The sequence below is a fragment of the Ctenopharyngodon idella genome, chromosome 13 (genome assembly GCF_019924925.1).
Source record: "Ctenopharyngodon idella isolate HZGC_01 chromosome 13, HZGC01, whole genome shotgun sequence".
Classification (NCBI taxonomy): Eukaryota; Metazoa; Chordata; class Actinopteri; order Cypriniformes; family Xenocyprididae; genus Ctenopharyngodon; species Ctenopharyngodon idella.
In genome coordinates, this window is record NC_067232.1 from 35305636 (window position 1) to 35316613 (window position 10978).

Genomic DNA, 10978 nt, shown 5'->3' on the forward strand with positions numbered 1-10978 from the left:
CATTATACATAACTGCATTAATAAACAAACGGCATGTTTTACCAATTACTGTTTGTTAGTATTTAGCAATTTTTTTTGTTTTTTTTTTAATTATTAATAATAGGCTATTAATAGGCTTTTTAGTTATGCTATATGTTATGTAGGCCTGTATATTAATTACTACAGCAAACATCACTCATCATTATCATCACTTATTTTTAGTATCAGCATATCTGGTATCCTACAATACACATTCATAATACACTGTGTTTACTCTTTCTAAGCCCAATGGAGTGTAAGGTGATATGCACGTTTCACTTACATTAACAGGATGGATTTTTTAAAAATTATTATTACTTATTTTACTTTCCTTTTTATTTTCTTTCTTATGCCCCTGCAATTGGTTTTAATATTGTACATGGTCAAACTATTTATTTTGGATAACATCAACAACAACAAAAAAGTGCAATGAGAATGTAAAGTCTCACGAGATGTTGCGAGATACCAAGAACCAATCAGAGACGCGTCTTCATGTAAACGTACAGAAAACATGGCGACGATGTAGGAGAGCACTCTTACCTGAGTAGCCAAACACTTTCAGAGTGTACACCAAATATCGCAAACGTTTTGTAGCTAGTTCAACCAAGTTATGACTACTGGAGCGGTATTGTTCATATTAGTTCAAATAAACCATGACCGACAAGAGAAACATCGGTGTGCGACATATATCAGACGCGAGAGAAAGTCGGAGCAGAACTCACAAACTTCCCGAGAAGAAAATGAAAACAAAGACACGAATGATCGGACTCAAACAATCACAGTCTCCGTCTTATCCCACTCCATACAACTGTCGCAAAGGTAAACACTTTTGTAAGACATCAGAACGTGTGACAACGCTTCGGAAAGCAGATGTATGTTTATCCTTACAAAAGTACAGTTGCAGTGTCGTGGTGGTATTACCATGTGACTGAATGATTGCCATATTTATGTATAATGTTATTTACATGGCACTCCAGTGTGCTTCAAAGAATAGCGTTATTCTACAGTGGTACATGTCCAAAAACTCATGGTACTTCTTGTTGGTGTCCACGTGAAATCTTTTTTTTCCATACAAAGTATAGTGTTGTTGACATTATTATCTTAATTCTCAGATTTCACAACTCCAAAACGTCGACCAAGAATCAGATTCAACGGTTGTTACAGCGGAGATTCGCCTAATGAGACTGAACCCCCGCAAGACATCATCTGGGACCCCAACTCACCCACGCAAAGCTTGAATGGCAAGTGTGATCATGAAACTTACACTAGTCTGTATTTATTTCATTTCAAACACTTGTGTACCGATTAGGGGTTGGTGGTGTGGGCAAAATCTTAAATATGGCATGAGTATTTATTTATTTTTATTTAGTTATTTTTTGTCACAGCAATGGTATATATTAATATAGCTGCATTTGATGGAAATTAAACTAATAGTTTAAATATTAAATATCTGGTAAAGCATATTTACTAGACAATCCAATTTAATTGAACAAAAATCATTAAAAAAAAGATACTTAATCTCACTTGATTTCCCTTTTCACTTCATGGACACAAAATAAAATGAACTAAACAAAAATAAAATTGTTCATAACTAATAAACAATAAGTGACATCAGTGCAAAAACAGTTTCACATTAAATAACACTTAAGTTAACTTGTAAAATTACAAGTGTTTTTCCTTAGTTTGATTTGTTTAGGACACACCCAACTCTGTATTTTAGCATTACTCTACATTTCTTTGTATAGTATATTTATTGTCATATAAACTGTAACTGTAGATATATTTGTAAATATATATATACATTTGCATACATCAAATTCTTTTTTGGTACTATATATATGTTTGTAACCATTCACAGGAGGAGGAGATGCGAAAGTCATTGAGATATCAGAAATTGTCAATAGGATTGCACCAAAAGTAAGTATTGAACAATATATATATAGTTAAATACAGAAAAAAATAAAAAGGAAATGATGTGTGTCATGGTAATTTCAATCTAACAGTCATACTGTGTTTAAGGTTGAAAAGTCTAAAGAAGGGGACTCAGTGCTCCAGTGGATTGGAGACAGTGCCATACCCTGCACTCCAGAGATCAGACAGCCCAGAGTCAGGAGGATCTCAGCACGGTATGTGTCCTCTAATCATTAACATGCTGAATACTTCAAAGGTTGTTTTTTTTTTTTTTTTTTTTAGACTATCATGCATAAAATGTCTGTATTACCTGACAGATGTGCTGCAACTGTATGACATGGGTTATAGATTAGGGGCACATTTTATATAATGATTTGATCAACTTGACCTCTAGTGTACGGCCTATTATCTATCTATCTCTTCACCATCTTTTCCCGTTTCACCACTGGATCTGTGTTCACAGTGACTTAATATTGTCATCATTTACTCACCTTCAAGTTGTTACAATATTGTATGAATTTCTGTCTTCTGCTGAGCTCAAAATAAGTCAGTGGTGCCCATCAACTCTTACCCATTATCTTCTTTTGTGTTTCTTATATATATATATATATAAATAGTAAAACCAACATGAATAAAATAGTGATAAAATTGTAAATCATGATTTTCCTGAAAAAAAAAACGTAATATGATATTTTTGCTATATGGCCCACACCTAGTCTGGTTTTCTCGGAAAACAAAATAATTTAACTCCAATAACTTTATTTACAACCTCAAAAAATGTGATACCTTATAAAATCATTTGAATCAGTGTCAAAGAGCATGTCCATGATAAACAATAGAAAAAAATATTTTAAAAAAATCTACTGTAAATGCATGTGGCAAGTTCTTAGAAATGTACTTTTTTGTGTTAATGTCTGTTTCCTATGTTTATGAAAAACTGGTACAAAGAAAACTTATTTAATTTTTGGCTATTTATGACTTTATATGCCATTTTTGCATAATAAATATTAATAAAAAATTAAAAGCATCGACATTGCTCATCCTAGAATTGGTATGTTCAAATTATTCAATGTATGAATTGTATTTTTAATGTATTTTAGAACAATTAGAGCCTTACAAAATTGACCCGTTTGTTTTGGCATACACACTGATATCATATATTTGTGATTTTTCAGATTTACATTAATTCCACATCTTTTTTCCTTTAGGCAGAGCAGTGTTGAGGACCTCAAGAAACTTGCCAAGCAGTTTGACATCAATATGACTCGTCAGGACAAGGAGAAACAACAGGAGAGCACAGAAAAAAGAAATAAACTCAATAAGCTACAAAGTGATAGTACAGGGACAACGGAAAGACCAACATCTATCCCGGTCTCGTCGGAACAACTAACTGGATGCTCGTCTCTAGCCCGCCAAGAAGAGGAGGAGCTTCAGGCACTGTTTGATGGTCCCACGCAGCACATAAGTGGGAGGCTGAGCCCACCATCAGTAAACTGCACACCAGTAAGCAGTACTGAACCTTTAGCTCAGGCTGGACAGAGGTCATGTTCTGCAGCAACCAAAAACGCTCCTGTAGATACACCTAAAGCCGCTGAGGCGAAGTTTGATGATGACTGGGAAAATGATGACCTTCTGAATGACTCGTTTGTGTTGGAAATGACCCAGAACCCAGTGCCTTTGAATGTAGCTCAGAAACAGAGCACTGCTCAACCCGAGTCTTGCTCTAAGAAATGTAATTTTGAGGCCAAGGTTAATCCCTCTGTATCTAATGGCAGAAACATATGCTTTCAAACTCAACAGAGCACCACCAAAAGCAGCACCTTTACCAAGACACTTCCTGATGTCAAAACGTCTAATCGAAGCACTTTTACATTGAAGCCACCTGCTTCTGCCCAGAATCATACTACTGAGAAGCTGCTAAAGACTTCACCTGTGAACCAAGAAAAACAGCAAACACAGCCATCCCAGGGTACAAAACAAGTAGAGCTTGATAGAATGACCAAAGATTGCGGAGTTTCAAGTCAGACCTCTTCTCAGTTTGACGGGGTTTCAGAGGAGGACATGAAGTCTCTGTTTGATTCCGATGGTCTGTGGAATGACGAAGACGACGATGATCTCCTTTGTCAGGCTTGCGATGATGTGGAAAAGTTATCAGCCAGTCAAGAACAGCAAAGACTCAGTGAAGAGTACAAAAATCTTGCACATGACAAATCAAGAAGCATTGCATCTAAAGCACCTTCCTCTTCTGACACTATTTGTTCTCAGAACATGGGCAACAACAGCAGGGGCCAACCACGAGAACCCACACGCATATTTGCTCGCTCAAACTCAGTACCGTGTACAAGTGGCAGCTCTGGATTTAAACAGGGCTACGGTGTGTTATCGACAACTAAAAGTTCCAGCTCTGTATTGGGGAGTCATAGTGCTCAGCAATATGGACATGCACAAAACCAATCGAGTCATGTAGGATCCAGGCCTGGTTCTGCCAGATCCATGTACACCTCACAGACTGTTGTGCCACACAGCGCAACAGTAGGAAATGCTTCTAACTCCCACCATTACACGTTCAAAAGACATCTGTCTGACTCCATGACGCTAACCAACAAAGGTAAGCTTTGTACGTTGTGGCACCTGCAGCACATGACATTGCATCGTAGAATACTCCTACAGGAGATGACTGTAATAGGCAAGTTTGCTTAACCTGTTAAAAGAATAGTTCAAACATAAATGAAAATTGTGTCATTATTTACTCTCCCTCATGTTGATCCAAACCCGCATAACTTTCTTTCTTCCATGGAACATGAGAAAATGTTTTCAGAAATATTCGCAATGTTCTTTTCAATTCAGTGGAAGCACAAAACAAAGCACCATAAAATTATGATAACGGTAGTCCAGTAGATTTGTACAGTACATTCCAAATCTTTAACTGATGAAAATGTTGGTTAATGAAGCATTTTTTATAGTGACAACAAGAAAAAAGACAACGAAAAATGTGCATCATGACCATAATTAAATTATTTTAATTAAACCATACTGTTTAAGAAAATTACAAGAAAAAAATAGCACTACAATATATTAACATTGCACAATTATTTTTTTTTTTAAATAAAATTTAGAAGTAGTTTTATTGTTAAAATTAATCTAATCATGGTCAATAATTTTAGGAGTTCAATGAAATGATTGGAGCTGGGAGAACAGTGATTGAACACCAGTAAACTAAACTGGTGGGTTAACTAACCCAAATGCGCCCTGTACATATGAGATTAATCAATACATTACAGCTTAAATCTGCACATAATGACGCAAAAGCACAGGTGAGCGTAAACTTGAAATAATTGAATAACTAAATTATAAAGGACTCACTATATTTTATTTGCAATAGTATACTCATTTGAATGTTATTATGTAAATGCTGCTGCAGGTTTAAATTAATATATAAACTGTTTGAATATTTGGTTTAATTCTCATCAAATAAATGCTCTTTTTGGTAAAGGATGCCATTCACAATATAATTGACCAATATTAATAAATTACAAAATGTAACAAAATGAAGACAAAAAATATGACTAAGAAACACACACACAAAAACCCTTTAACACTGGGCCCGAGTGATTATTCACTGAAAATATTGGCCTTGCCGTCACTCTTAAATCTCATTTTCATTTGCACATATTCAAACATGGTTGTGAAATACTCCAATTGCATTTGCTGTCCTTAATGTTAAACCTGGCAGGACTCTGGAAGTTTGAGAGTGTGGAAACAGAAATTATATATTAGAGCTACAAAGTAGGCAAAGATTTTCAGTGTAAATGATTTTCAGTTTGTTTCTCTCACAAAGCTATATCGTGGCTTCAGAAGACTTAAAAGGTTGTGCACAATAAACTACTTTGATAATACTTGTTCACATGGCTGGGTATTGACAAATTTCATGATTTGATTTTGATTTCGATTCACTAATCTGGAAATATATCAGATACAGTACATGGCAAATTTTCTCATGGGAAAAAATCTCTCGAGTCTCAACTAATTCTGTAAACAATTCAGGGAGTCAGTTGGTACTACATTACTATAATATTGAAGGTTAAAATTAACTGATTTGTATACAAACAAGTAATTACACACAAGAAAGTTTTTTCTAATAATAAAGTTATAATACTAACTTTTTTAATTACATAATTATGATTCTACTCATTTTTTTTTTCTCCATGTTATAACTAGTAGTAAAGCAGAAAAGATGATCCGTTCACATGCGCTTCACACTGCAGCTTCGCTTGATCTGAAGCCCTACAGCGATCTGTCACGCCACATTAAAGAGTGCCAACACGGTATTTATTGTTTGAATTGGACAGAATTTGAAATCTGAGGCTTTGTTTCATATCAAAAATAACAGCACAAAGCATGTTGCGATTTAGGTTGGATGAAAGGTGTGCTGGAATTGATTATCGGTTCATAAAAATAAGAATCGATAATCAAGATGAGAAATGAGAATCGAGAAATCAATATTCTTTACTCAGGCCTGCTTGATTTGGTCCTTTGACAGCCACTGGCCATTGTAAAAAGTGCAATGCAAACAAATATTTCTCCTTTTGTGTTCCATTGCAGAAAGACACATCATGAGGATGAGAAAATGATATTTTCATTTTGGGGTGAACTCTTACTTTAATGTCTTCTAATATGCTTACTGTTATAGAAAAAGGGTGTAGAGAAAGTTTGACAGTAATAGTTCATTTTTATGAGTGCTGAATTAAACATCGAAACTCAGGGATTACAGTTCATGCTTTAAAAGTTTCACGTGTCCCAGTTACATTCCACAGAACCATAACAAAACTTTTGTTTTTGTTGTTTTGCAGTTTTTATTTCTTCCCATGTGACAGCCAAATGTTCGGCTGCTGAGATTGAGAGGAAGAAACAGGAAGCGATTGCGAGAAGGAGATCACGGATGCAGGCTAGCCAAAAAAATGGAACACCTACATAGGACACTACAGAGGAGCTCGTACTATACTGAATGTCAGGGATGTTCTGGCCAGTAAAGAGCTAAATTATGTGATTATGACACGAATGCAATGAAGGCTGGAAAGCATATAGCCTGGAGATCTTAGTCAGTCCTCCAAATCCATCACTAATTTAGAGTTGAACACTAATTTGTCTCTTTGAAGGAAATGTTACTTGAAGATTTCTCATGCTTTTCTGAATAATGTACTGCAGTGTCATATCTGTCTAACTGCCAAACTAAATGGCTTGAGTTACAAGAAAAGCAATTTCTCGCACATTACGGTTCCGTTATTACAACCCAGTATTGTCAGTAAAATTAATGGCTGATGTCTGCAAGTCTTCACACTTTTTTTTTCAATGTTTGATGAAGCATTTCTAACCATGTGTCATCTGAATCGTGAAAGAAAAGGAACATAGACTTTGGATTATGTCTTATTTTATATGCAGTTACAAATATGAGGTCACTTTCAATTGGTCAAAGGATTGGGTCTAGTCTTCTGATCATAGTCTTTACCTGTTGTTAATGGGGAAAAAAATACTTGAATTTTCGTCAATCAAGCTAAAGGTCCTGGAGATCTTTTTCTTTGTTGTCTTTATGTTCCATATTTTTCTGTTAAACACAATTGTGTCAGTATTAAAAGAAGCCAACATATTGTTGCTTCCAAAAGTCTCTATTAAAACATTTTGAACGTTGACTGACTGCAATCTTTGGGTCTCTGTCATTGCCTAATAGTCTAATGACTTAATTACATCCATCAATAATTACATCCAGAAATAGCAGTTCAGATGTCTAAACCTCATTCATAACAATTAACCTTCTTAATGTGTAATGCTCTTAAAATATAATCTTTTAAAAATTACATTTTCTATGTTAATAAAAAAAAAAAAATAATCTCTTTCCTGTTATAACCCATCCACACCTGGTTTATTGTATATGTCACAATGTTAGTCATTGTGTGCCTCAGGGAATGTCGGCATATCATTGGGATCCGGCCCTGGCCCTTCTCAGGTGTAAGCCCCACAGGTGTGTGCGTGTTTGTACTCCACCGGCCGAGATGTAGCATAGCGTATTGTAGCGTAACCCCCCACCCCTCCTCTCCCGCACAATTACTGTAAATCAAATGCCACAGTAATTTGGCAAGAGGATGAGGACTTTTTTATTACTGTGATTATGGTTATGATGATGACTACAATTTATTCCAAGCAGATGATGAAAACGCTGGGGCCTACAGGTGTGGAGTTCATACAATATAGAAGTTGGTGAAGGATTTTTCTGTAATGTGGCATTATCAAGCTGCTGTGGAACAGAGTAATGGGTGTTTCGGTATTTTTGCGTCAAAAAATGGAGAGCAATTACTGATTATTGTGATGGATCCGTGCCATGCAGCGAGAGCGTACTCTGGTATCAAGCTGTAGTAATTACGTCAAATTACTGTGTCTTGGTGCCAGATGCAATTTGCATTTCAGCATACTTGTTGGTTTGGGCAGAAACAAGATAACAGTTCTCAGACTAACCAAGAAGGAAACTCTAACTGTAAATTAGAGTCCGGAGACTAAAATGTTCTTGAGCAGATGTTAATGTGGTGTCTTAAAGCTTAGTGTACAGTGATGACATTGTGCTTTCTCAAAAACTAACAACACCTAATCCTTTTCACTCAGTAGTGCCCAGTGTAGTGTCATGCCCCCACTTACCAAAGTCAATTCAGCCAGTGAGAGTTGATGAAAGGTGCTAATTTAAGCTCTGACAGAGTGTTATCTGTATGTTAACAGCATTAGGACACAGTATGGGTGACATTGACCTAGTTTAAAGTTCCTTAGAACTTCAACATCCTGGGAAATTATAGATCTTAAAAGGTTCACCCAAAAGTGGTGTTTCTGTCATTCCCTTTCATGTGATGCCAAACCCAAATGCTGTTGGAACACAAAATGAGGCATTTTGAATAATCTTTATTCATTGCTTTTCTATATATAGAAAAAATATAGAAGAAAATATAATGTATAAAATGTAATTTATTTTATACATTGTAAGTTTTTTATGTATTATATATTCTATATTTTTCTACTTCTTCACTGGCATCTATAAAGAACCTTGTACTCCATCATTTGATCAATTTGATTTGTAGTGGGAAAAGGTTCTTTTTATAATTAACATGTTCCTAACACTAAAAAACTTTTCAAACCCTAAATACCATAAAAACCATAAAATACTTTATATGATGAACAGATTGAATTTAGGCTTTTATTCACATTTAAACATTCATTAACACACATCAGTTGTGGTAAACAGAAGCTCAAGCATGTTTGCTTGACGTGCAAGAACCAATGAAGTTCATTCTTGTTATGCAGCACGTTTGAGCTTCCGCAAGAACAAATGAGGTTTGTTCTCGCGCATCAAGCAGGTTCGGTTGAGCTTTTGTTTATGTTAGCTGATCAATGTTTATATTTGAGTAAAAGTAAATTAAAGGGTTAGTACACCCCAAAATGAAAATAATGTCATTTATTACTCACCCTCATGCCGTTCCACACCCGTAAGACCTTCGTTAATCTTTGGAACACAAATTAAGATATTTTTGTTGAAATCCGATGGCTCAGTGAGGCCTGCATAGCCAGCAATGACATTTCCTCTCTCAAGATCCATTAATGTACTAAAAACATATTTAAATCAGTTCATGTGAGTACAGTGGTTCAATATTAAAAGCTTCGGAGCGTTATGAATCTTTTGTGTCGAATCATGATTCGGATCACGTGTCAAACCGCCAAACTGCTGAAATCACGTGACTTTGGCGCTCCGAACCGCTGATTTGACACGCTGATTCATAACGTTCCGAAGCTTCATGAAGCAGTGTTTTGAAATTGGCCATCACTATATAAGTCTTTTTTTTTTTTTTTTTTTTTTTGGCGGACCAAAAATATTCTCTTCGCTTTATAATATTAATATTGAACCACTGTACTCACATGAACTTTATTTAAATATGTTTTTAGTACATTAATGGATTTTGAGAGAGGAAATGTCATTGCTGGCAATGCAGGCCTCACTGAGCCATCGGATTTCAACAAAAATATCTCAATTTGCGTTCCAAAGATTAACAAAGGTCTTACGGGTGTGGAACGACATAAGGGTGAGTAATAAATGACATTATTTTCATTTTTGGGTGAACTAACCCTTTAAATCTGTTCATCATATAAAGTGATTGAGTCTCTTTGGAAAATTTGGACTAAACCGCTCAATTCAAATGGATTAGTTTTATCTCTTTATGAACTTATTAAAGCATCTAATTGGTAGTTGTGTAGCTGTCAATGGAGGAACAGAAATCACTCAGATTTCATTAAAATGATCTTCCTAAGATGAACAGAAGTCTTACAGGTCTGGAACAACATGAGGGTGAGTAAATGATGACAGAATTTTCATTTTTGGGTGAACTATCCCTTTAAGAATGTATTTTTCTATAATATTACAGTTTATTGACTACTTCTGTCAAGTTATGAAGGACTAAGAAGATAAAAATTGATAAAAAAAATTTTGTCCCACAAATCTATCAAGTGACTTAAACAAGTCTGTGATTTTTTAACCAGCTTTGTATTGTTGCAGTGTTGGTAGTATACTGTATGTAAATGAACAATGTGAAATATATAAACTGTCCCTCATTAGATTATTTACTTTTTTCCTTTTCTAATCCACAGAAAAAATAACAGCATACAGGTTTGGAATGACATGAGAATATAAATAAAGTTTGAATTTTTATATTTGTGTGAACTTTTTTATAAGCCCTTGTCATGTCATCATCATTATATCAAGTGAGCTTTTCTTTTCAGTATTAAACATATAAAGAAAACATCACACAATAGACAATTTGATGGTATTCCCATCCATTATGCCTGCTAGTTGTTGTCATAGCATCGTTCGTTGCAGATTACGACACGAAGGTATGACTAATACACAAAACAGTGGGACGGTGGGGCACAGGGGGCTGCAGTTGTCATCAAGCTAAATGAACTGTGAATATTTTCACGGTGCGTGTCATTAGCAGCTTAGATTTGTTTCAACAAGGCTTACCTG

The 10978-nt window shown here is 35.3% G+C and overlaps 1 protein-coding gene across 1 annotated transcript; it reads left to right on the plus strand.

The window, feature by feature from the left end:
- The first annotated feature begins 503 nt into the window (after nucleotides 1–503).
- On the plus strand, nucleotides 504–7616 carry etaa1b (ETAA1 activator of ATR kinase b). The gene is made up of 6 exons (XM_051917689.1): nucleotides 504–837; nucleotides 1131–1259; nucleotides 1877–1935; nucleotides 2038–2144; nucleotides 3138–4537; nucleotides 6780–7616. Exons 1-6 carry the CDS (start codon nucleotides 672–674, stop codon nucleotides 6902–6904), a joined length of 1986 nt encoding a protein of 661 aa, XP_051773649.1. The 5' UTR covers nucleotides 504–671; the 3' UTR covers nucleotides 6905–7616.
- The last annotated feature ends 3362 nt before the right edge of the window (nucleotides 7617–10978 follow it).